Source organism: Saccopteryx bilineata, chromosome 3 (genome assembly GCF_036850765.1).
Source record: "Saccopteryx bilineata isolate mSacBil1 chromosome 3, mSacBil1_pri_phased_curated, whole genome shotgun sequence".
Taxonomy (NCBI): Eukaryota; Metazoa; Chordata; class Mammalia; order Chiroptera; family Emballonuridae; genus Saccopteryx; species Saccopteryx bilineata.
Genome location: NC_089492.1, coordinates 160,895,215 through 160,922,126, shown reverse-complemented (window position 1 = coordinate 160,922,126; position 26,912 = coordinate 160,895,215). Strand labels below are relative to the sequence as shown.

General features: G+C 42.0%; 1 protein-coding gene and 1 pseudogene across 8 annotated transcripts in view; both read left to right on the top strand.

The window, feature by feature from the left end:
* Positions 1-26,912, top strand: part of RPRD2 (regulation of nuclear pre-mRNA domain containing 2) — a 133,309-nt gene that overhangs the window by 64,796 nt on the left and 41,601 nt on the right. For 4 of the 8 annotated variants that reach the window (XM_066268044.1, XM_066268042.1, XM_066268048.1 and 1 more), the window contains exons 3-6: positions 21,628-21,728; positions 22,577-22,654; positions 23,938-23,990; positions 26,624-26,750. In XM_066268044.1, the coding sequence (XP_066124141.1) occupies positions 21,628-21,728; positions 22,577-22,654; positions 23,938-23,990; positions 26,624-26,750 (359 nt within the window). The remainder of the gene's footprint in view (positions 1-21,627; positions 21,729-22,576; positions 22,655-23,937; positions 23,991-26,623; positions 26,751-26,912) is intronic. The other 4 variants (XM_066268045.1, XM_066268043.1, XM_066268049.1 and 1 more) reach the window with 1 other exon arrangement.
* On the top strand, positions 12,943-13,533 carry LOC136328661 (sodium/potassium-transporting ATPase subunit beta-3 pseudogene; annotated as a pseudogene).

The window sequence follows — 26,912 nt, the reverse complement described above, 5'->3', positions numbered from 1 at the left end:
TTGTTCATTGATCGCTTTCTCATATATGCCTTGATGGGGGGGGGGCTACAGCAGAACGAGTGACCCCTTGCTCGAGCCAGCGACCTTGGGTCCAAGCTGGTGAGCCTTGTTCAAACTAGATAAACTCTCGCTCAGGCTGGCGACCTCGGGTCTCGAACCTGGATTTTCCACATCCCGGTCCGACGCTCTATCCACTGCGCCACTGCCTGGTCAGGCCAGTATGAATATACTTAATACCATTGTACTGTTTAATTAAAAATGGTTAAGATGGTATATTTTATGTTATATGTATTTTACCACAATAAAAGGAATTTGGGGGTCAGGGTGCACAACCACAAGACCAAACAAAATTACAAAGATTCAAAATAGTAGATATTGGTTCTTTGAGAAAAATAATAAAATCAATAAACTTGAGATAAAATTGATGAGGAAAAAAGACAGAAGGCATAAACAGTGTTAAGAATATATTGCCTGGCCTGACCAGGTGGTGGCGCAGTGGATAGAGCATTGAACTGGGATGTGGAAGACCCAGGTTCGAGACCCCTGAGGTCGCCAGCTTGAGCGCGGGCTCATCTGGTTTGATCAAAGCTCACCAGCTTGAGCCCAAGGTTGCTGGCTTAAGCAAGGGGTTACTCAGTCTGCTGAAGGCCCGTGGTCAAGGCACATATGAGAAAGCAATCAATGAACAACTAAGGTGTTCCAATGCACAATGAAAAACTAATGATTGATACTTCTCATCTCTCTGTTCCTGTCTGTCTATCCCTCTCTCTGACTCTCTCTCTGTCTCTGTAAAAAAAACCACACACACACACAGAAAAACCAAAAAAAAACCCAAACAAAAACCCCCACAAAAAACGAATATATAAGTTGGCCCTGGCCAGTTGGCTCAGCAGTAGAGCGTCGGCCTGTCATGTGAAAGTCCCAGGTTCAATTTCTGTCCAGGGTTTCATGGGAGCAAAGTTGGCCCAGGCACTGAGAATGGCTCCATGGCCACTGCCACAGGCGTTAGAATAGCTCCATTTGCAAATAACCTAGATGGGCAGAGTATCGCCCCCTGGTGGGCATGCTGGGTGGATCCCTGTTGGGCACATGGAGGAGTCTGTCTGCCTCCCCCACCCCCCACCCCCCCACCCCAGCTTCTCATTTCAGAAAAATACAAAAAAAGAAAGAAAAAAAGAAGAGTGTATAAGGTGGATATTACAGATTTTTTTATTTTTAATGAGAGGAGGGAGTCCAATTCCTGCATGCGCTCAATTGGGATCCATCTGGCAAGCCCACTAAGGGGCCATGCTCTGCCTATCCGGGGCATTGCTTCATTGCTCAGCCACTGAGCTCTTAGCTCCTGAGGCAGAGGCCAAGGCACCATCCTCCAGGGGTTGCCAGGTGGATCCTGGTCAGGGTGCATGCAGGAGTATGTCTCTCTATCTCCCCTCCTCTCACTTAAAAAAAAAAAAAGGAAATAAAATGAAAATACTTACAATGGCTCAAGAAAAAAATTAAGGAATTTGTAACTCTATAACCATGGAATAAATTCAATCGGTAGATAGAAATCTTCCCATAAGAACATTCCTCTTTTTTATAATGGGTTCACTACCAGAACATAAGTGTCATGAAAATCACTGCTAAAGTTAAGCCAGAATAGTAAAGGAAAAGGCTTATCATTGTCATCACTGGACACAAGCTCACCACTATTGGTCATATGATCTACAAATGTGATGGGATTGACCAAAAACCATCAAAACATAGGAGAAGAAGGTTATTCAGATGGCTTTAGGCTCCTTCTTGTGTGCCTGGATCTTGGAAAAGCTGAAATCTGAATGTGAGAGTCTGGTATCACCATTGATGTCTTCCTGGGGAAATTTGACCATTAACAATGCCCCAGGACACAGAAACTTTTATTCAAAACATATCATACGTGCATTTCAAGCTACCATATTTCTCCATGTGTAAGACGCATCCTTTTTCGAAATATTTGGGGTCTAAAAACTGGGTGCATCTTATACAGTGGTTATGGCATTTCAAATGCCATAGATGGAACTGAGGAAAGACAGTGATTTGTCTTCAGACACAGATAAGGACAAATGGATGGAAGTTTTGACAGTGATGAGGAAAGTTATATAAATTTTATAATGAATAAAACTTGAGTTTAATAACTATGCAGTACATTTTTCCTCCCAAATTTCAGGCCTCAGAGTTAAGGTGCATCTTATACGTGGGGAAATACAGTAACTTCTGTCCTGATTGTTTCTGCTGGTATTAGTGAATTTGAAGAAGCTCTCTTTAAGCATGGGTGGACCCATGGGCATCACCTTCTGGCTTACACACTGGGTATGAAACAAGTATTTGTTGGTGTTAATAAAATGGCTTTAGCCTGGCCATTTGTCTCAGTGGTAGAGCATTCACCCAGCGTGTGGAAGTCCTGGGTTTGATTCCTGGTCAGAGCACACAGAAGAAGCAACCATCTGCTTCTCCTCCCCTCCTTCTCTCTCTCTTTCTCTCTTCCCTTCCCACAGCCATGGCCTAATTGATTTGAGTGCCTTGGCCCCTAGCACTGAGGATGTTCCATGGAGCCTCTGTCTCAGGTGCTAAAATTAGTTCAGTTGCGAGCATAACTCCCAGATGGGGGTCGCTGGGTGGATCCTTGTTGGGGCACATGCTGGAGTCTGTCTCTCTCTGCATCTTCCCTCCTCTCACTTAAATAATAAAAAAACCAAAACAAAATAAAAATAAAATGGCTTCAATTGAGCCACCCTTCAGCAAGAAGAGATTCAAGGAAATTGTTGAGGAAGCCAGTAAAAAAATTGGCTACAGCCCTGACACAGTAACATTTGTGCCAATTTCTGGTTGGAATGGTGACAAGACTGCTAAAGCCAAATGTTAACCTGCCTTGATTTAAGGAATAGAAAGTCACCTGGAAAGATGGCAGTGGAACCATGCTGTGCTGCTTGAAGCTCTGCATTGCATTCTGTTACTCATTCAACTGACAAGCCTTTCTGTCTGCCATTCCAAGATGTCTACGAAATTGGTGTTTTGGTACTGTCCATCTTGGCTAAGTAGAGTTTGGTATTCTCAAATGCAGTATCATGGTCAACTTTGCTCTAGTCAGTGTTACAGCTGAAGAAATATCTGTTGAAATGTACTGTGAAGGTTTGAATGAAACTTCCTGGGGACAGTGTGGGCCTCAGTGTCAAGGATGTGTTTGTCAGAGGTGTTTATCATGGCCCAGGTGATTATCCAGGTGATTATTATGTGTTTGTCAGAGGTGTTTATCATGGCCCAGGTGATTATCCAGGCCAAATCAGTACTGGCTATGTACCTGTGCTGGATAGTCACATAGCTCACATTCCTTACAAGGTCACTGAGCTAAAGGACAAGATTGATCACCGTTTGGTAAGAAGCTGGAAGATGGCCCCAAGCTCTTAATATTATTAATACTGTTCCCAGCAAGCCCGTGTATGCTGAGAGCTTCTCTGATTATCCTCTGGAATTTATTTTTTTTAATTTTTATTTTTTATTTTTCTGAAGCTGGAAACGGGCAGAGACAGTCAGACAGACTTCCGCATGCGCCCGACCGGGATCCACCTGGCACGCCCACCAGGGGCTACGCTCTGCCCACCAGGGGCGTTGCTCTGTTGTGACCAGAGCCACTCCAGCGCCTGGGGCAGAGGCCGAGGAGCCATCCTCAGCGCCCGGGCCATCTTTGCTCCAGTGGAGCCTCGGCTGTGGGAGGGGAAGAGAGAGACAGAGAGGAAGGAGAGGGGGAGGGGTGGAGAAGCAGATGGGCGGCGCTTCTCCTGTATGCCCTGGCCGGGAATCGAACCCGGGACTTCTGCACGCCAGGCCGACACTCTACCACTGAGCCAGCCGGCCAGGGCTATCCTCTGGAATTTTTGCTGCTCATGACATGACACAGGACATTGCTGTAGGTGTCATCAAAGCAGGGGACAAACCTGACTGGTGATGGCACAATGGATAGAGCATCAGCCTGGGATGTTGAAGTCCCCAGTTTGAACCCCAAGGTTGCTGGCTTGAGTGTAGGCTCGTCGGCTTAAGTACGGACTTATTGCCTGGAGCATGGGCTTGTTGACTTGAGTATGGAATCATCAGCATGATTCAAAAGTTGCTGGTTTGAGCAAGGGGTCACTGTCTGATTCAGCTTGAGTCTCCCCGCCCCCTGTCAAGGCACAAAGGAGAAGCAATCAATGAACACTTAAAGTAACCTGACTGAGTTGATGCTTCTCGTCTCTCTCTTTCCTCTCTCCTTCCCTTCCTGTCTCTCTCAAAAAAAAAAAAAAAAAAAAAAGGAAGAAAAGTTCAATGGACAAGAAGGCTACTGGAGCTGGCAGGGTTACTTACAAGCCTACACAGAAAACTCAGCAGACTAAATGATTTTATTCCTAATACCTACCACCTCAGTCTTAATCAGTGGTGGAAAAACTGTTTCAGAATTATGTCTTGGCCCTGGCTGGTTGTCTCAGTGGTAGAGCATCAGCCTGGTGTGTGGGTGTTCCTGGGTTCAATTTCTGGTCAGGGCACACAGGAGAGGTGACCATCTGCTTCACCCTTCACCCTCCCTCTTCTCTCTCTTACTCACTCTCTCTTTACCTCCTGCAGCCATGGCTCGATTGGTTCAAGCACATCGGCTCGGGTGCTAAGGATGGTTTCATGGAGCCTCTAAAATAGTTATAAAAATAGCTCAGTTGCAAGCATGGCTCCAGATGGGCAGAGCATCAGCCTCTGACGGGTTGCTGGGTGGATCCCAGTTGGGGGGCATGTGGGTGTCTTTCTATCTCCCCTCCTCTCACTTGGAAAAGAGGGGGAAAAATGAACTATATGTCTCTATTGGCCATTTAGAAGACAGTTTAATGCTTAAAATTATTACATATATCAGGGGTAGTCAACCTGGTCCCTACCGCCCACTAGTGGGCGTTCCAGCTTTCATGGTGGGTGGTAACGGGGCAACTAAAGTATAAATAAAAAGATAGATTTAACTATAGTAAGTTATTTTATGAAGATTTATTCTACCAAACTTAGCAAAAATCTGACATAAAGTACTTGGTAAGTAATTATTATTACATGCTTTAACTTGCTATAACTCTGCTTCATAAATTTTATAAAGTAAAGTTACTTCCCTACTTTATAAATCACCATTACTGTGGAATCGGTGGGTGGTTAGAAAATTTTACTACTAACAGAGATACAAAAGTGGGCGGTAGGTATAGAAAGGTTGACTACCCCTGACATACATGATAATAAAAGCTAAAGGACAGTCCAAAAAATAAAACTGATTACACTGGGGAACAAAATTTTTGTTGCATCCACAAAAACACTTATTCTTCCCTAATTCGAGTGTGCTGATCTCAAATCGGACATTAGTTTTTCTCTGTAAGCTACAGTTTTTTTGCAGTTCAAGATTTTAGGTTTTCATCTTATTGTAATATTTTCAACATTTAGTTTAACATAATGAAGCAGAATGTCTTCTGGGGCATCATCTTTGTGAAAATATAATAATTTAGCCTGACCAAGTGGTGGCACAGAGGATAGAGCGTCGGACTGGGATGCCGAGGACCCAGGTTCGAGACCCTGAGGTCACCAGCTTGAGCGCGGGCTCATCTGGTTTGAGCAAAAGCTCACCAGCTTGGACCCAAGGTCACTGGCTCGAGCAAGGGGTTACTCGGTCTGCTGAAGGCCCGTGGTCAAGGCACATATGAGAAAGTAATCAATGAACAACTAAGGTGTTGCAATGTGCAACGAAAAACTAATGATTGATGCTTCTCATCTCTTCATTCCTGTCTGTCTGTCCCTGTCTATCCCTCTCTCTGACTGTCTGTAAAGAAAAAGAGATATATATATATATATAATAATTTATATAATGCAGTAAATACACTACTATACTAAAATATATGATTGCATCAGAATTTGTCTAGAATTTCGAAATAGAATATATTAAAACTTATTTTAATCATAAAATTTGCGCAAAACTTATTTAAATTTTATTCAGGCAAAAATTTGTGTTTGTAGCTTTTGCATTTGTGTACTTGTTGAGGACAATCTCATTTGATGCTCCAGCAGTAGTCTGCTCATCACTAACAGCTCCAAGATTTTCGGGAAACTTATCAAGGTGACTGTTCAGGAAGTGAATCTTAACGCTCATGTTACATCCAATGTTGCGGAAAGCCAACAGCATCCTTTGAACCAGAAGTTCATAGTTTTCTGCTTTTTTGTTGCCAAGGAAGTTCTTTGTAACTGCCTCAAAAGACTGCCATGCTGCTTTCTCCTCCTTATTCATCTTCCTGGCAAATTCTTCATCACGTATGAGGGTTCGAAGTTGAAGTCCATTGAATACACCTGCTTTTATCTTCTCGAAAGACAAGGCAGGAAAAGCAGAAATAATATGTTGAAAGCATTCACTTTTTCTATTTAGAGCCTGAACAAACTGCTTCATTAAGCCAAGTTGATGTGAAGTGGGGAAAAATGATCCTGTCTCGATTAACTACAGGTTCATTCACAATATTTTGCATCCCTACTTCCAGAGCTTCACGTTTCAGCCAGTCCTTCTGTGTCCAGTGTTTCTCCCGAGCTTGGCTGTCCCACAAACACAGAAAGCAAGGATACTTCGTGAAACCTCTCTGTTGTCCTAGCAGGAAATTTACCATTTTAAGATCCACACAAATGATCCTAACTGGATCACAAATGATCATACTTCAGAAAGTCGAGGACAATTTTTATGTCATTCTTACTAAGTCATTCAATTCGGGTTGGCTAAATTGCTGAGGGGTTAATGACTGCTTGGCATCAGAAGAAGATCCTTCAGATTCTACCATTTCCTCATGCATCTTATCAAAATACACTTGATCACCATGTTCACTTTCTTTATCCTTAGAAGAAATAAAACCATTGAAAACTGGAACTGGGAGTGTCTCAGAGTGTGGGATAGGTCGTATTGCTGAAGGAATATTAGGATATGCGATCATATGCCGTTTTTTCTTCCCGATGCCCTTTGTATGGATCAGACAGAAATAACAGTCACTGCTGTGGTCCTCAAGTTCACGCCAAACCATGGGAATACCAAAAGGCATTCCTTTGCGTTTTCCTTTTGTCCAGCATGAAGTATTTCCTCACAATTATGACACACAACATGAGGAGCTCAATTCTTATCTTGATTGCCAAGGGGAACTTGAAAATAAGCAATATATGCACGTGTCACAAATGATGAAATATTGCGCCTTTGACGTTGAAGTGTGTAACAGCCACATATATAACAGAAAGTATCAGGACTATTCTTACATTTATGCCTACTCAAAAGAAGCCATGATTCAATCTTAAAACAAAATAAGAGGGTGTTTTTATCAGATAATAATTTTTCACATTTAAAAACAACTACAATTATGTAAAAGTGATGTTTGTAAAACATTAGTTGCCTTGTGGTTATGTTCAATCCAAGAGTTGTTACTCTTTAACTCCAATTTAAAAACCAATGCATGCCATTAACTGTAACAAAAAGAAATTAAAATTGCATGAAAACTAGAGCATGCAGCAAAAAACGGATTTCAGATTTGGAATCAGCGATGCAGAAGTATATAGAAGCAGTTCTAAAACCTCATGCAACAGAAAATGAAAAAAAAAAAATTGTTCCCCAGGAGGGAAGGGAAATATTGTGTGGACTATTTATGTGTAGCAGTTTTAAGTTTTTTAAAGTTTTCAACATTAGTACTTTTTAATGGAAACAACTGGACCAAAACTCTCACAGAATTTTGAGACCTATTTTTAAAATTTTAATGAGAAAATAAAAAGAATTCTTGACCTAGATCTTTCATCAGTAAGTTCACCAAATATTGAATAAAGAAACAATTCCAATTTATACACACTTGTTCAGAGGAAAAGAGAGAGGATGCTCCTCAACTCATCTTAATGAGACTAGCATAATCTTTTTTTTATTTTATTTTATTTTTTTTAATGGGGCAACATCAATAAATCAGGATACATATATTCAAAGATAACAAGTCCAGGTTATCTTGTCGTTCAATTATGTTGCATACCCATCACCCAAAGTGAAATTGTCCTCTGTCACCTTCTATCTAGTTTTCTTTGTGCCCCTCCCCCTCCCCCTTTCCCTCTCCCTCTCCCCCCCCCCCCCCCCCGTAACCACCACACTCTTATCAATGTCTCTTAGTTTCACTTTTATGTCCCACCTACGTATGGAATAATGCAGTTCCTGGTTTTTTCTGATTTACTTATTTCGCTTCGTATCATATTATCAAGATCCCACCATTTTGCTGTAAATGATCCGATGTCATCATTTCTTATGGCTGAGTAGTATTCCATAGTGTATATGTGCCACATCTTCTTTATCCAGTCATCTATTGACGGGCTTTTTGGTTGTTTCCATGTCCTGGCCACTGTGAACAATGCTGCAATAAACATGGGGCTGCATGTAAGACTAGCATAATCTTGACACCAAAACTGGATTAGAAGAATATGAGAAAATTATAAACCAATCTTATTCATGATTGGTTGTTTGTATATATACAAAACAACCTGAGTCTAGCAGAACCAAAGAATATAAATACATCATAACTATGTTAAACCACAGGAATGAAGAATGGTTTAATGTTAGAAAAAATAATCTCATAATTTGCTGTGCTTAAAAATTGAAGAGATCCCTGGCCAGTGGCACAGTGGATAGAATGTCGTCCTAGAGCGCCCAGGGCTCGGGTTCATCCCCACGGGTGCTGGTGTGAGCCTCAGTCAGGACATGTATGAGAAGCAGTCAATGGGTGCACAACTAAGTAGAGCAATAAGTTGATACTTCTTTTTCTCTCTCTCTCTCTCTGCCTCCTACCCCTTTCTCTCTCCCTCCCCCTTCATCTCTCAAAAAATTAAGAGTGTCCTGGCCAGATAGCTCAATTGGTTAGAACATCATCCGAAAGCACAGAGGTTGCTGGTTTGATCTCTGGTCAGGGCACATACAGGAACAGATGTTCCCGTCTCTCTTTTGCTCTCTCCTTTTGTCTCTATAAAATCAATGAAGTAAACATTTTTTAAAAAATTAAGAGGATCCTGACCAGGCAGTGGCACAGTGGATAGAGCATTGGACTGGGATGCGGAGGACCCAGGTTCAAGACCCTAAGGTCTCTGGCTTGAGCAAGGGGTTACTCAGTCTGCTGAAGGCCCATGGTCAAGGCACATATGAAAAAACAATCAATGAGCAACTAAGGTGTCACAACGAAAAACTGATGATTGATGCTTCTCATCTCTCTCTAAAAACAATTAAGAGCCCTGGCCGGTTGGCTCAGTGGTAGAGCGCCGGCCTGGCGCGCAGTAGTCCTGGGTTTGATTCCTGGCCAGGGCACACAGGAGAAGCACCCATTTGCTTCTCCACCCCTCCCCCTCTCCTTCCTCTCTGTCTCTCTCGTCCCTTCCCATAGCCAAGGCTCCATTGGAGCAAAGTTGGCCCGGGCGCCTCTGCCTCGGGTGCTGGAATGGCTCTGGTTGCAATAGAGCAACGCCCTAGATGGGCAGAGCATCGCCCCCTGGTGGGCATGCCGGGTAGATCCCGGTCGGGCACATGCGGGAGTCTGAATGCCTCCCTGTTTCCAACTTCAGAAAAATACAAAAAAATAATAATAATAATAATAATAATAAATAAAAAAATTTAAGAGGAAAATTGAATGATCCTCTCAAAAGGTGCAGAAAGAGTAAAAAATTTGTTTATTATTTTTAAATTTTTTAAAATTCATTTTAGAGAGGAGAGAGAAAGGGAGAGAGAGAGACAGAGAGGGAGAGAGAGAGGAGAGACAGAGAGAGAAGGTGGGGAGGAGCTGGAAGCATCAACTCCCATATGTGCCTTGACCAGGCAAGCCCAGAGTTTTGAACTGGCGACCTCAGCATTTCCAAGTTGACTCTTTATCCACTGCGCTACCACAGGTCAGGCCAAAAAATTTGTTTATTATGAAACAAACCAGGAATAGAAAGGAACTTCATTGGTTTGACCCATATGTATTGGTAAATATCTTCTAAAAATAAAAACCTACAGCAGGCCCTGGCCGGTTGGCTCAGCGATAGAGCGTTGACCTGCCGTGCAGGGGACCCGGGTTCGATTCCCGGCCAGGGCGCACGGGAGAAAGCCCATTTGCTTCTCCACCCCCACCCTCCTTCCTCTCTGTCTCTCTCTTCCCCTCCCGCAGCCAAGGCTCCATTGGAGCAAAGATGGACCGGGCGCTGGGGATGGCTCCTTGGCCTCTGCCCCAGGCGCTGGAGTGGCTCTGGTCGCGGCAGAGCGTCGCCCCGGAGGGGCAGAGCATCGCCCCCTGGTGAGCGTGCCGGGTGGATCCCGGTCGGGCGCATGCGGGAGTCTGTCTCTCCCCGTTTCTTTTTTTTTTAATTAAAAAAAAAAACAAAAAAAAAAACCCTACAGCAAACATGCTACATATGAGGAACAAAACAAGGATGATATTCTATGACAATGTTTCTGTTTAACTTTGTAGTGGAATTCCTACCCAGATCTGTATCCTTCCCCCAAAAGAAGAAGATTGAAATAAAAGGTATAAATGAAAGGATTGAAAAGGGAAAAAACCAAAGTTGCCATTAATTGCAGGTAATATACATGGAAAATGAAAAAAAATTACAGATAAATTATTGACATTAGGAGAGGTTAGTGAGATTGCTGGATTCAAATCAATATAGTAAAATTTTAAGTATATACTAGAAACATAGAAAAGGGAAACCTTTTCTTTTCTGTGAGAGAGAGAAAGGGAGATAAATGAGAAGCATCAACTCGTAGTTGCTTCACTTTAATTGTTCATTGATTGCTTTCTCATCTGTGCCTTGACCAGGGGCTCCAGCCTATCCAGCCTATCCAGTTCAAGCCAGCGACCTTGGGATCATGTCAGTGATCCTACAGTCAACCCAGATGAGCCCATGCTCAAGCTGGCAACCTTGGGGTTTTGAACTTGGGACCTCAGCGTCCCAGGTAGGTGCTTTGTCAGTTGCGCCACCACCGGTCAAGCTTAAGAACATGTTAATTCTTTATACTAAGGGGAAAAAGTACAGGTGATTCTTGTTATTCACAGTAATTATGTTCATAAAATCATCAACTCTGAATTAGTGAATACTGAGTTAGTGAATACTGAATCATTGCTCCTGGGGGAAATACAGGTTTCTACAAGCTCCTGGTCACATTTTCATCAACCAGTCAATACATAATCTTGCCATATGTGTGTTTTAATATAACTATACCAATTTTATATATATATATATACACACACACACACACACATACATACACATTTATATATATATTTAAATGTATTATTCATTAACATTGACCTCACAGCTAATAGCATTGTAATGCCTGAAAAAGTTTAATGCATGTATTTTCTTAGTGAATCACATCACAGCCTTCTTGTGCTTAGGAACACTAGACAGACCTTTAGCACTAAGCTTGGAAGCCATTTTAAACAGCAAAATAATCAACAAAGGCACAAAAATGCAAATAAATGTGGCACTACATTACCTACAAAAAGAAAACTTGTTTTTAGTACAATAGTTGAAATGAGAGCAGAGCATCACTGTGTTTGTCCTCATCTGGGCACATGCACATTGGCCAGCTCAAAACGCTCACTACTCTGTACATATCCAAGAATAATTACACAAGCATTAAGTATTGCTTTGGGATTACCAATAAATTTTAGGAAGTGGGTTAATTTGCAAATAAGGCATCTGTGATTAAGGATGATCAACTATATCTAGAAATAAATCTTAAAAGATGCATAAGATGTTTGGAGAAAATTGTAAAACATAATTGAAAAACGTAGAAAACCTAAATAAATATTTATGGATAGAAGGCAATATTTAGCCTGACCAGGTGGTGGCACAGTAGATAGAGTGTCAAACTGGGATGTGGAGGACCCAGGTTTGAAACCCCGAGGTCTCCGGCTTGAGCATGGAATCACAGACATGACCCCACGATTGCTAGCTTGAGCCCAAAGATCACTGGCTTGAAGCCCAAGGTCACTGGCTCGAGGAAGGGGTTACTTGGTCTGCTGTAGCCCCAGGTCAAGGCATATATGAGAAAGCAATCAATGAACAACTAGGTGCCGCAACGAAGAATTGTTTCTCATCTCTCTCCCTTCCTGTCTGTTCCTACCTGTCACTGTCTCTCTCTCTGCCTCTGTCAAAAAAAAAAAAAAAAAAAAAAGATTCCAGCTACATTAGAACAAAGACCTTGCATTCATTGAAGGACACCATAAAGTGAAAAACAAGGCACTTGGTTTGAGTGCACAGCTGTGAGGAGATGTCCTTGTCTGTCCCACCTTCTACTGCTATGGTCCCTCCAGCTGGGCCTCTTAAGCTCCTCAACAGCCTCCACCCTACAGCTGCCACTCCCCTCTCTGTGGAAGCACCAGAAGTCCTTCAACCAGAGCCTAGCTGAGTGGAAGCTCTTCATCGACAACCTAACCACCGGAGTGTTGCTGGGACACACTGCCAAGAGCTAGGGTTTGGTCTTCCTCTTGTATCTAGTCTTTTATGGGTTCCTGGCTACAGTCTCCACACTCCCAATATTGGCTATGCTTCAGACACAGAACAATGAGGTTCAAAATACTGTGACCAGATTTCTAGACTAGGACTTGGTTTTTCAAAAACTGGTGTCTGTGTTGGAATATTTATTATGTCTGATCCAGAGTCCTATAAGGCAATGGTCCCCAACCTTTTTTGGGCCACAGACCGATTTAATATCAGAAAATATTTTCACGGACCGGCCTTTAGGGTGGGACAGATAAATGTATCACATGACTGAGACAAGTGTCAAGAGTGAGTCTTAGATGGATGTAACAGATGGAACCTGGTCATTTTTTAAAAATAAAACATTGTTCAGATTTAAATAGAAATAAAACGGAAATAATGTAAGGTATTTATTCTTTCTTTACAGACCAGTACCAAATGGCCCACGGACCGGTACCAGTCCGTGGCCCGGGGGTTGGGGACCACTGCTATAAGGGATACATTAAAGACGTTAAGTTTCTAAAGCCATTTGATCTAGAGGAACAAGAATCTCACAGTCTGTCCTGATGGAGTGCTTTGTGAAGGGTCCAGTTTATGTTTCATAGCTGTTTTAGTTTCCCGTTACCTTATTTCATTCAGTGGTGTAGATGATCCTGACTTTGGCTACTTCTATGAACATCCTTGCATTCTTCTGAAAATGAGCAGAATAATTGGATTAAAGCCTCAAGGAGAACTAAAGATAGACTGCTTTAGCATTCTAGAATGCTTAAGAGTGAGAACATAACTCTATTAGCTTGTCCTCCCAATGTAATTATAGGCTTAAAGTATTTTCCATATTATGGGGGGAAACTGCATGTGAGGTGTCCACAGCCATTAGTTGTCCAGCTCAGCTTTGGTACAAGCCATATGCCAAAGGAAATAATAGTCAAGTGCAAGATTGTTGGATCACCCAACCTGAACAACCATGATGATTCTGACACATTTTTAGGACAAGTTGTGTTTAAAATCACAGTGCATAGTAGGAGTTAGAATATGTCCACAGAGTAAATGCTGTGTTGTCTGAATTTTGTATAAGCTAGACCCAACATTCTAGAATCATGAGATCACCCTAGAGACGGGTGGGCAGTGCATGACACTGGGGTAACATCATAATGTGCTCCCAGATCATGGAGGTCAGTATCCTCTGAAGAAAGTGCCTGTTGCCTCTGTTGCCTTTTGGAGCCATTGGATAATCACCAGATAGGGACTGTGAACACCTGATTCTAAATATGTGAAATGGAGGTCTTGTCCTATTTTTATGTGGTTTAATTGCTAAGCATCTAAAGCTTAATGTGCTGTGCTATGTATAAATTTTATAGATTAAATACTGGTTAGCTGTCATATTTTGATTCCAGCAAAGTTTTAGGGCTGAAATAGTACCTGACCAACATGTTGCTCATAAAGAATTACAAAAGAAAAAGAAAAAGACCAAAAATGGGGGGGTAGAAAAGTTGGCCTGGCATTTCCCATACTAACCATTTAAAGATTTTTTATTTACTTTTTTTAAAGATTTTATTTATTTATTTATTACAGGGACAGAGAGAGAGAGTCAGAGAGAGGGACAGATAGAGACAGACAGGAACGGAGAGAGATGAGAAGCATCAATCATTAGTTTTTCATTGTGACACCTTAGTTGTTCATTGATTGCTTTCTCATATGTGCCTTGACCGTGGGGCTACAGCAGACCGAGTAACCCCTTAATCGAGCCAGCAACCATGGGTCCAAGCTGGTGAGCTTTGCTTAAACCAGATGAGCCCACGCTCAAGCTGGCAACCTCAGGGTCTCGAACCGGGGTCCTCTGCAGCAACCCCAGCAACCTTGGGGTTTTAAACCTGGGTCCTCTGCCTCCTAGTCCATCCCCACACTCTATCCACTGCGCCACCACCTGGTCAGGCTAAAGACTTTATTTATTGATTTTAGAGAGGAGAGAGAGAGAAGGGGGAAGAACGGGAAGCATCAACTTGTAATTGCTTCTTTATTTTTTGGTGACAGAAACAGACAGAGAGAGGGACAGATAAGAGAGAGGGAGAGAGATGAGAAGCATCAAAAAAAAATTTTTTTTTTGTACTTTTCTGAAGCTGGAAAAGGGGAGGCAGTCAGACACTCTCACATGCGCCTGACCGGGATCCACCCGGCACGCCCACCAGGGGGCGATGCTCTGCCCATCTGGGGCGTTGCTCTGTCGCAACCAGAGCCACTCTAGCGCCTGAGGCAGAGGCCAAGGAGCCATCCCCAGCATGCGGGCCATCTTTTGCTCCAGTGGAGCTTCGGCTGCAGGAGGGGAAGAGAGAGACAGAGAGGAAGGAGAGGGGGAGGGGTGGAGAAGCAGATGGGTGCCTCTCCTGTGTGCCGTGGCCAGGAATCGAACCCAGGACTTCCGCACACCAGGCCGACGCTCTACCACTGAACCAACTGGCCAGGGCCTAGCATCAATTTTTTGTTGCAACTCCGTAGTTGTTTCATTGATTGCTTTCTCATATATCCTTGACTGGGGAGCTATAGCAGAGCTAGTGACTCCTTGCTCAAGCCAGCAACCTTTGGCTTCAAGCCAGCAACCATGGGGTCATGTCTGATTCCAGACTCAAGCCAGCGATCCTGCGCTCAAGCTGATGAGCCTGCATTCAAGCCAGCAACCTTGGGGTTTTAAACCTGGGTTCTCTGCCTCCTAGTCCAATGCTCTATCTTTTGCGCCACCGCCTGGTCAGGCAAGTTTAAGTTTTAAATATTTCTTATTTGTTTGTTTCTGTTGCACCTTCCAAATTATCAACACATTTCATGTCACTGCTTTTTATTATTATTATTATTATTATTATTATTATTATTTTTAATGAGAGATGGGGAGAGAGCCAGGCTCCTGCATGCGGCCTCACTGGGATTCATGAGCAACACCACCTGGGGTGCTTGAGTACCGAGTTATTTTTAGCACCTGAGGCTGATATGCTCTAAGCCTTGGAGTCCAAGGGAGCTATCTTCAGCGCCTAGACTACAGTGGAATGAATTGATCCACTAGCTGCAGGAGGGGAAGAGGGAGAGAAATGGGAGAAGGAGGGGAAGAGAAGCAGATGGTCGCTTCTCTTATGTGCCCTGACCAAGGATCAAACCTAGACATTTGCATGGTGGGCCCATGCTCTGTCCACTGAGTCAGCTGGCCAGGGCTTTCACTGCTTCTTTTAAACTTGAAGTGCTAGTACTTGGTGAACTTTCAATGTCATCGCTGCTTTTCTTTTGACTATTTTTGCTTCTGAAGAAGGTTAAAACGTTTTCTCATTTTTTCTTTCCATTTTGTAGAGTTTAAAATTTACAGCACAATTACATATTACACAGTTACTTATTTGCAAACAATATGGACACATTCTGAACAGTTGAATATATGCATGACTATTTACACAAGCATAAATAATGTACTGTGAGAGAGGGAGGGGCTGGAAATGGAAACAAAACAGATAAAATTTTGTACTGAGCATGATAGTGTATTGTGGTGCAAGACAAGTACTTGGTTTCTGAATGCCATATGTACAGTGCATTGAACACTACGTAAGTTTGTTCAAATACTATTTGCACAAGTGTGATAAAAATGAACTACAGAAAGAGTGGGTAGGAGTTAGAGCCTGTGCATAACCCAGCCAGCCAAAACCAGAAACACACAAAGAATAAAGTTTTATTTTACCACACATAACAGTAACATGGTACAGGCTGGTGCTTGATTTCTGAACTCCACATGTGTGATGCATTGATTACTACATAAGTTTGTCTTTTCATCTATTATGCATAATTTTTAAATGCTCTGCACAGCGCAAAGGTTGTTCAAACCTAAGACACCTCAGTGGTATTTTCATGGATAATACAGGCTGTTAAATGGCAATCACCCTGAGCATAAGCGAATTTGACTAAGATCATTCATTAGGTGTATACTCTTCATTCAACATCTAGATGGTTAACTCTTTCACGGACTGGCATGAAATTTTGGTGGACTGGCACTGTTCCACGGACCCTCTATTGAAAAACACTGGTTTAGGGTAGAGAGGCAATAACTGGCACACACCTATCAGATAGATCAGGGGTCAGGAACCTATGGCTCGCGAGCCAGATGTGGCTCTTTTGATGGCTGCATCTGGCTCACAGACAAATCTTTAATAAAAAAATAATGTTAAAAATATAAAACATTCTCATGTATTACAATCCATTCATTTCCTACCGCTCATGTTCATAGTTGCAGGTGGTTGGAGCCAATCACAGCTGTCCTCTGGGACAACACCAAATTTTTATTGGATAATGCATAATGTATACGGGTCGTTGTATGGCTGTCACGGAATTACATTTTAAAATATGTGGTGTTCATGGCTCTCTCAGCCAAAAACGTTCCCAACCCCTGAGATAGATCATAAAATTTTAAAGTTCACCAGTACTAAAATTAGCAAGAGATTGTGGCACAATGGGAGCTTTCATATACTGTTGGTTTGAGGGTTGATTGATATAAACCGATTTCCGTTTTAAAAGTCTATAATATATACACTCTAATCTTGGGATTCCACACCTAGTCTTTTACAAAACCCTGAGAAACTTGCATACGTACAGCAAGATTGATGAAAGAGAATTTTTATAGCAACAGTATTTGTGGTAATAAAAATTTGGAAACAACCTAGATGTATATAGCAAATGAATTACCTTGGTGTATTAAAACTTTAAAATGTTAGAAGAAAATATGAAAATTTGTTTATGATAGTACAACGTTCAAAAGCTCTTAAGACACGAAGACTATTAGTAAAGTATTTATGAATTTCATTACATCAAAATTAAACTTCTCAGCCCTGGCCGGTTGGCTCAGCGGTAGAGCGTTGGCCTGGCATGCAGGGGACCCGGGTTCGATTCCCGGCCAGGGCACACAGGAGAAGCGCCCATTTGCTCCTCCACTCCCCCTCCTTCCTCTCTGTTTCTCTCTTCCCCTCCTGCAGCCAAGGCTCCATTGGAGCAAAGATGGCCCGGGCGCTGGGGATGGCTCCTTGGCCTCTGCCCCAGGCGCTGGAGTGGCTCTGGTCGCGGCAGAGCGTCGCCCCTGGTGGGCGTGCCGGGTGGATCCCGGTCGGGCGCATGCGGGAGTCTGTCTGACTGTCTCTCCCCGTTTCCAGCTTCAGAAAAATACCAAAAAAAAAAAAAAATTAAACTTCTCTGTTACAGAATAAGCCACAGAATTAAAGGCAGGTTACACATGAGGGAAGATACTTGTTATAAACAAATAAAAAAGATAAGTTATAAAGTGGGAATTATTTTAGGAAATACAGAGTAGCAAGTTTTTAGAGGTAAAAATCTGTCTCCACTCTAATTTTTGAGTTTATTAAAGTATTGACTCTCCTCTCTGAGTTGACCCATTATTTAGTCTTCTATTCAGTCAGCATATATTTACTAAGAACCTATAAGATACAGCATATTAATCTGATGACATCCCAGAAATAAGATATTGGTAAAGAAAAATTATTCTCCTAATTGAGACACAAGATTATGCTATTTTCTATTTATGTTGTGTGTGATAATGATTATACATTCTACATAAATTGAGGTTATAATCAGTAATGGCTAAAATGGAGGTCTAGAATAACAAGGTAAGTAAAGCTACTATTCTGAATTTTGTTTTAGAGAATTCCTAAATACAAGAGTTGATTGAGCCTGATCTGTAGTGATGCAGTGGAGGGGGTGTCAACCTATAATGCTGAGGTCACTGGTTCAAAACCTCAGGCTTGCTTCCTGCTTTACACTCTCTCCTCTCTCTAAAATCAGTAAATAAAATCTTAAAAGAAAATAAAAGCGGGAAATGCTAAAATTGAGATTACATTTACAAATTGAAGTGAGACCGATCATTGCTGCAGAAGTATGGTGAACAGTATACTCCTACTGGTGGTGGGAATATAAGTTGGCACAACCCTCTTAGAAACCCCCTTACTTTCCATTGTTAAGGAGAAAGACACTTTGATCAAAAGGTACTCATTGCAGCATTAATTGTAGTAACAAATCTGGGAACAACCTAATACCCAGTAGTAGGCAGGTGGTAAATTTTGGAACAGTCACATGATAGAACATTGTGCAGTCATTAGAAGTAATGTTTACAAAGAGTACATTGTGAAAAGCTTGTTTTGTCAAGTGAAAATAATACAATATGCACGTGCGTACACATATTAAAAATGATTTCAAATAAAATAATTGCATCCCTAGGGAAAAAAAGAAACTAGAAGATAGTAATGCTGAAATTGGTATACTGTACTATATCCATTTGGTGAAAATGAGTGGAGTTTTTAAGTATTTTCAGTGTTATACATATATACATAGTACCTATAGTCTATATATAGTATTTATAATACATGATATATGTTATGGTATTTATAATATATGAAATTTATAAATATGTATATTACATACTAGATACACTATGCTGTTAATGCAGTAAATACTACTATAAAAATACTCTATAATACTGCGTATCTATATTTTTTTATAATGATAGAAAGGGTGTCAGCATAAAAAAATTGAGGCCCTGGCCAGTTGGCTCAGCGGTAGAGCGTCGGCCTGGCGTGCCGGGGACCTGGGTTCGATTCCCAGCCAGGGCACATAGGAGAAGCGCCCATTTGCTTCTCCACCCCCCCCCTTCCTCTCTGTCTCTCTCTTCCCCTCCCACAGCTGAGGCTCCATTGGAGCAAAGATGGCCCGGGCGCTGGGGATGGCTCCTTGGCCACTGCCCCAGGCGCTGGAGTGGCTCTGGTCGGGGCAGAGCATTGCCCCCTGGTGGGCAGAGCATCACCCCTGGTGGGCGTGCCGGGTGGATCCCGGTCGGTCGCATGCGGGAGTCTATCTGTCTCTCCCCGTTTCTAGCTTCAGAAAAATGCAAAAAAAAAAAAAAATTTGAGAATAGAATCTTCATTCTAGAAAATATAATTTTCTAGAAGTTTAATATAATTCTCTCTATGCTGTTATTAGGCAAAAAGAAAAAATGTCCTCTTTGAACACATGATATTATGTGATGGTATGGATTTATGTTTGAAGGGGGCCATTTTGTCTTCAAACTTCCCATAGGTTGGTGGATTTGTGTGGGGAGAGGTTAGGTTTCTGGGGTTTTTTTTCCCCCATTTTGTCTTTTGACATATCTGCTAATAATGTTAGAATGTTCTCAGTTCTCTGACAGATCTGGTAGTGAAATTTTTTTATCTATAACTTCATTCCTTAGTCCTTATTTTGCCTGCAGAGATCATAAAAACCAATTTGATTCTTTTCTTTTACATTGTTTTCTGTTTCTTCTACAGTTCCATGTAAGATATGATTTAATTTTTACTTCTCTTAATTATTTGTTGAGCACTTGTTTTCTAATAATTTTATTTATTTATTTTTAAAGATTTTACTTATTGATTTTACAGGGGGTGGGTAGAGCAAGAAGTATCAAGTCATAGTTGCTTCACTTTAGTTGTTCATTAATTGCTTATCATATGTGCCTAGACCAGGCAAACCCAGGGCTTCCAACTGGTGACCTTAGCGTTCCAGGTCAACACTTTATCTGCTGCTGTTCCACCACAGTTCAGGCAACAATTTTATTTGTACAGTAAGGTGACTAGCCTGACACAGAAGCTCATTTATGAAGCAGAGTAAAGTAATACTTTTCACCTCCACTATTCCAGATATGTATTATAGCATTAAATGGTAGCTTTTTGGAAAACATATTACACAGTATGTGATTAATTCATGGGATTTTGGGGATTTTGTTTTTTTGTTTGTTTGTTTTTTAGCAGAGAGAGAGTGTGCGTGAAAGGAACAGACAGGGACAAAGATGAGAAACATTAACTCATAGTTGAGGCACTTTAGTTGTTCATTGATTGTTTTCTCATGTGCCTTGACCAGGGGAGACTCGAGCAGAGCCGGTGACCCCTTGCTCAAGCCAGCAACTTTTGGCTTCAAGTTGGTGACCCTTTACTCAAGCTGGATGAGCCCACACTCAAGCTGGCAAGTTTGGGTTTTTGAATCTGGGTCCTCAGTGTCCCAGGTCAACACTTTATCCACTGTACCACCACTAGTCAGGCTGATTCATGATATTTTTTATGAAACTTAAGAAAAAACAAGCTGTATATAGCATTGCTAAGCCTTGTCTCATTCTGTACTCATGCAATTGATTTTTTGGACCAAGTTCTTCATTATTAGATTTTTATCTTATTAGATTCAGTCTGTCTTTGGGGGTGCCAGTTGTGTCAGTGAGGACACTTAAATAGCCCACTCAACTTCATATCCATCAAAAAGTTTAGTCCTGGTTGGGTGGCTCAGTGGATTAAGCATTGACCCTTCATGCCAAAGGTTTGGGTTTGACCCCCAGTCAGTGCACATTACAAGAAACATTCAATGATTACACAACTAAATGTAACGAGTGAAATAACGAGTTAAGGCATTTCTCTCCCCTTTTTCTCTCTCAAATCAATGGAAAAATTTTGAAAAAAAAAGTTTAATGTGTTGTCCAGAGCCGCCTCTGTGTCATTGATAAACAGTGTTAAATAAGAGTACTTAAGATTTTAGTCCTAGACACTGTAGAAAAAAATGTTTTGTTTTGTTTTGTTTTGTATTTTTCTGAAGCTGGAAATGGGGAGAGACAGTCAGACAGACTCCTGCATGCGCCCTACCGGGATCCACCTGGCACGCCCACCAGGGGCTACGCTCTGCCCACCAGGGGGCAATGCTCTGCCCCTCCGGGGCGTCACTCTGTTGCCACCAGAGCCACTCTAGCGCCTGGGGCAGAGGCCAAGGAGCCATCCCCAGCACCCGGGCCATCTTTGCTCCAATGGAGCCTCAGCTGCGGGAGGGGAAGAGAGAGACAGAGAGGAAGGAGAGGGGGCAGGGTGGAGAAGCAGATGGGCGCCTCTCCTGTGTGCCCTGGCCAGGAATCGAACCCGGGACTTCTGCACGCCAGGCCGACGCTCTACCACTGAGCCAACCAGCCAGGGCCGAAAAAAATGTTTTCAAATAAACATCAACAGACATTTGAAAAATAATTTTGTTGACAACTTTATATTCAGATTTATAGTTTGAGATATGTTAACATTTTTATCTACTTTTTCTGCTCAGGGATCCATCTGTTTCTAAGTCTATAGAACGAATCTTTAAAATCTGGGAAGACAGAAATGTATACCCAGAAGAAATGATTGTGGCGTTAAGAGAAGCATTGAGTAAGTGTCTTTTCTCTTCTAAAAGAAAATTTGAATCATTGTTCAGTCTTTAAAATAACATATATTTTATATATCTAGTCCTGTTGCTTAATAATGAAAAATAAAGTTTTAGATCTGGCCTTGTTTACTTAAACTTAAAAATCTGAATTAAAATTTAAGTAGAATTGATTTTGGGAGGGTTGAATTTTGTTTTTATTGACTAAAGAAGTCAAGCATATTAAGTGATGATGGCCATCTGATTATTTTCTTTCATTTGCTTTATGTTGATTGTTTGAACTGTTCACTCTTTGTGCTTAATAATTACTGCCCTGTTCTCTTATTGTTGCAGAATTTTTGGACAGGGTTTCATTTTTCACTAAGTATTTGATATTAAGCATATGTTAGCATTCTTTAGTCTCTGATTTGGTTTACATTTACAGTAAGTTGTATACCTGTTTTTTAAAAAATTATTTAGTTCCTTTTGTATTAGATGCATATAATTAAGTTATGGAATTGAAACTGGTAACACCTGATATCATGACCATTATTTGACTAGAAATTTGCTTTAAAAATAGCATCTTCTAAAAAGCTGTTAAATTCTTTGTTTGAACGTGTGAACTGGAATTTTTAAGCTTCTTGCCCTATTCTCAAAATCAGTTATTTTATTGACTATAGAAATCATATTTATTTGACAGCTTCTTAGAGATTGGTAGGTGTTTTATTTTTATTTTTTTATAAAAAGAAAAGGAAAGAAATAAACAACACACAGTCTGGGATTGCCTTTTTTCATGCTACAACTTTGACACTGAAGTGGACAGACAGAACAGCTTCCCATAATGCCAGGTTGCAAAAACTGAAATGTTTTCCAGGTACCACTTTCAAAACTCAGAAGCAGCTGAAAGAAAATCTGAACAAACAACCGAATAAGCAGTGGAAGAAATCACAAAGTAAGGAACAAAATCTCAACTAATATAAAATTAACTCCTCTTTTTGGAGAAGAAGAAAATGTAGACCATTTGACATCGTACCTCGCATAAACCATGGGCAAGCCTGTGTTTTCCAGACCTGGGAGGCTCCATACTAAACAAGCCATCATGGAGTTACTTCTTAAAAAAACAAAGGCAAAAGCAAAAACCTACTTTTAAGCAAAGAAAATGCAGTAAGAGGGTTTAAATGAGTGAAGATTCAAGAGTAGTTGGGGGATTGAAAGAAGAAAATACATACTTGATAGTGCCCAGGCTAACCCTCAGGTTCAAAGATACATGGAGTTAGAGGCAGCTGGCATTAAACAACAGAGCTGAAGAGGAGACTAGGCATTAAGAAGCTTTTTTGTGGGAGCCATGAAATCCTTCAGATTTGGGGATACACTCTACCAGTTTAGATCTGGGCCTCAGATCCTGGCCAGAACCTCATTCTCTAACAGGAGCTCCTGCTATGTTATCATGTTTACCCAGCATGAGACCAAGGGAGTGGAATACTGCATGTGATAGGCTGCTGTGGGCCAAACTGAGGAATATTGAGAAAGACCTGAAGGTGTGAAGGGAAGAAGGTAAAAGACAGTGAGAATTGGGAGGTGAATCAAGACACTTGGGATGGTTTTGCTCCAGCAAGCATTTGATATTCGTCATGATTGAGGGAGTCCTCTGACAGCCTTTTGGGCATAAGTTGCATGCTTAGTAACAATAGGAGTCATCATTTCAGCCAAAGTTCTACCACAATAATAATATACTTAGAGCTTTCTTTGCCTGTTTTTGCTGTGAACTGAGTCAGCAGAAAAAGAAATCCAAAGCTAAATACATAGGAATAGAGTTGATGTTTCTAAAGTCATTTTCTTCAGCCAGTGCTCAGGACTAATGGGATGTCCTGCTCCTGAACACTCTTAATTTGAAGTGTTAAGATCCTGTTACACTCAGTCAGACTAGGATAGATAAAAGGTACTTCATGTATCTCAGTGTCTCCCAATCAATAATTCTGGGACTCTTATCACTTAAAGGGCCTATTGGAGGTAAGTAGATCAGTCCTATCTAAACAGTATGTTTTTGTATTGACCATGCTTGGGAATGTATAATTTCAATAATTTTATATTCCACTATTCTGGAAATTATGATTTAAAATGTGCATGTTTGACATATGTTCAAAAGTACATCCTTAACTATAGAGCTAAAATTTTTCTAAAGATTAAAGTCAACTTTTTCTGTGTTCCTAATGACCTTTTGTTTAACTCCAACAGCATCTACGAATCCAAAAGCTGCTCTCAAATCCAAAATAGTTGCTGAATTTCGAGTAAGTTAATGTTGAACATGCCAAAGCCTTATTTGCCCTTTTTGTGTTACAGTTTCCTGTATAGTCCAGTAAGATTTATTTTTGTTTAGTTGTACATGAGTTGATTTTAAGTTCAAAAGGAATCCAGCCTAACCAGGTGGTGGCGCAGTGGATAGAGCATCAGACTGGGATGCCCAGGACCCAGGTTCAAGACTCCGAGGTCACCAGCTTGAGCGCGGGCTCAGCTGGTTTGAGCAAAGCTCACCAGCTTAGACCTAAGGTCACTGGCTTGAGCAAGGGGTTACTCAGTCTGCTGAAGGCCCGCGGTCAAGGCACATATGAGAAAGGAATCAATGAACAACTAAGGTGTTGCAATGCGCAACGAAAAACTAATGATTGATGCTTCTTATCTCTCCGTTCCTGTCTGTCCCTATTTATCCCTCTCTCTGACTCTCTGTCTCTGTAAAAAAAAAAAAAAGGAATCCAGATTGGGATCAGCTAATTTAAGAGTTCATCTCTTTCGCTAATGGAAGTAATAACCTTCTTATAGAAGATCTATTACATATTACAGGCTTAGTTCTATACTGAATCCCCAAACAAGGGGTTTATCTTCCTAGGAAGCTCCATTAAATTAGAATTTTCATAGAGTTAACATATAATAATAAGGCTATGTTTTGTGTTTTTGACAGAGAGATAGTCAGATAGGGACAGACAGACAGGAAGGGAGAGAGATGAGAAGCATCAGTTCTTCACTGCAGCTCCTTAGTTGTTCAGTGATTGCTTTCTCATATGTGCCTTAACCGGGCGGGCTACAGCTGACCGAGTGACCCCTTGTTCAAGCCAGCAATCTTGGGCTCAAGCCAGCAACCATGGGGTTATGTCTGTGATCCCCTGCTCAAGCCAGCAACCCCTCACTCAAGCTAGATGATCCCGTGCTCAAGCCACCAACCTTGGGGTTTTGAACCTGCGTCCTGCGCATCCCAGTTCGACACTCTATCCACTGCGCTGCCACCTGGTCAGGCAAAGCTATGTTTATCTAATTAAAATTTAAAGAAGATATAAGTAGACCATGTTTCATTCTTAACACCATATCCATAAATTAGCATTGAATGACCAAAGACAAAAATTTTTTAAAGTATATAACTAAAAAATTTTTTTCTTGTTGTATTTTTGTTTTGTTTTGTATTTTTATTGGTTTGAGAGAGAGACAGTGAGAGAGAAAGAGGGAGGAGAAAGATGAGAAGCATCAGCTCGTAGTTGCGGCACTTTAGTTGTTCATTGATTGCTCCTTATACATGCCTTGACTGGAGGCTGGAGTCAAGTCAGTGATAACCCCTTGTTCAAGCCAGCGAACCTGTGCTCAAGCTGGCAACCTTGAGGCCCTGCCCCGGTTGGCTCAGTGGTAGAGCGTCGGCCTGGCGTGTGGAAGTCCCGGGTTCGATTCCCGGCCAGGGCACACAGGAGAGGCGCCCACCTGCTTCTCCACCCCTCCCCCTCTCCTTCCTCTCTGTCTCTCTCTTCCCCTCCTGCAGCTGAGACTCCGTTGGAGCAAAGGATGGCCCAGGCGCTGGGGATGGCTCCGTGGCCTCTGCCCCAGGTGCTAGAGTGGCTCTGGTCGAGGCAGAGCGACGCCCCCTGGTGGGCATGCCAGGTGGATCCCGGTCAGGCACATGCGGGAGTCTGCCTCCACGTTTCCAGCTTCAGAAAAATACAAAAAAAAAAAAGCTGACAACCTTGAGATTTCAAGCCAGGGACCTCAGCATCCCAGGTTGATGCTCTATCCACTGCGCCACCACCAGTCGGGCACTAAAAATATTGTTTTCTTTGTTTTTTTTTGATGGAGACAGAGAATCAGAGAGCAGAGAGGGACAGCTAGGGACAGACAGACAGGAAGGGAAAGAGATGAGAAGCATCAATTCTTCATTGCGGCACCTTAGTTGTTCAATGATTGCTTTCTTATTTGTGCCTTGGTGGGGGGCTACAGCAGAGCGAGTGACCCCTTGCTCAAGCCAGCAATGTTAGGCTTAAGCCAGCGACCTCAGGATTTTGAACCTCGGTCCTCCGAGTCCTAGTCGGATGCTCTATCCACTGCACCATCGCCTGATCAGGCTAAAACATTTTTTTGTTTTGTTTTGTTTTGTATTTTTCTGAAGTGAGAAGCGAGGAGGCAGGCAAACAGATTCCTGCATGCACCTGACTGGGATCCACCTGGCATGCCCACCAGGGGGCGATGCTCTGCCCATCTGGGGCGTTTGCAACCGGAGCTATTCTAACACCTGAGGCAGAGGCCACAGAGCCATCCTTAGCACCTGGGCCAACTCTGCTCCAATGGAGCCTTGGCTGCAGGACGGAAAGAGAGAGATAGAGAGAAAGTAGAGGGGGAGGGGGAGGGAGTGGAGAAGCAGGTGAGCGCTTCTCCTATGTGCTCTGTCCCGGAATTGAATTTGGGACTTCCACACATTGTGCTGACGCTCTACCGCTGAGCTAGCCAGCCAAGGCTTAAAAAATGTTTTGACATGAGAATTGGTTGTCAATATCTCTGATTATGAGAAAATGTAAAGGGTTTTCTTTCTTGGGGTTTTATTAGGTTTTAATGGGGAAAGCAGATAAGTCAGTGATCTTATAAAGGAAATATGATTCTGCTCTGTGTTCAGTCTCAGGCCCTCATTGAAGAGCTGTTGCTGTACAAGCGCTCAGAAGATCAGATAGAATTGAAGGAAAAACAGCTGTCAACTATGCGGGTGGATGTGTGCAGCACCGAAACTCTCAAATGCTTAAAAGGTAGTGCTTACATCCTTTAACTAGAATAACTCAGATTTTCTTTCCTGATCTGTCATTTTCAAGTGATGAGACTGGCTTCTCCTATCAAGAGAACCTTAGGTTGTAGAGAGCAGTGTGCAGCTCTGGTTTCCCAGGCAATGATTTCATGCATATACATTTCAT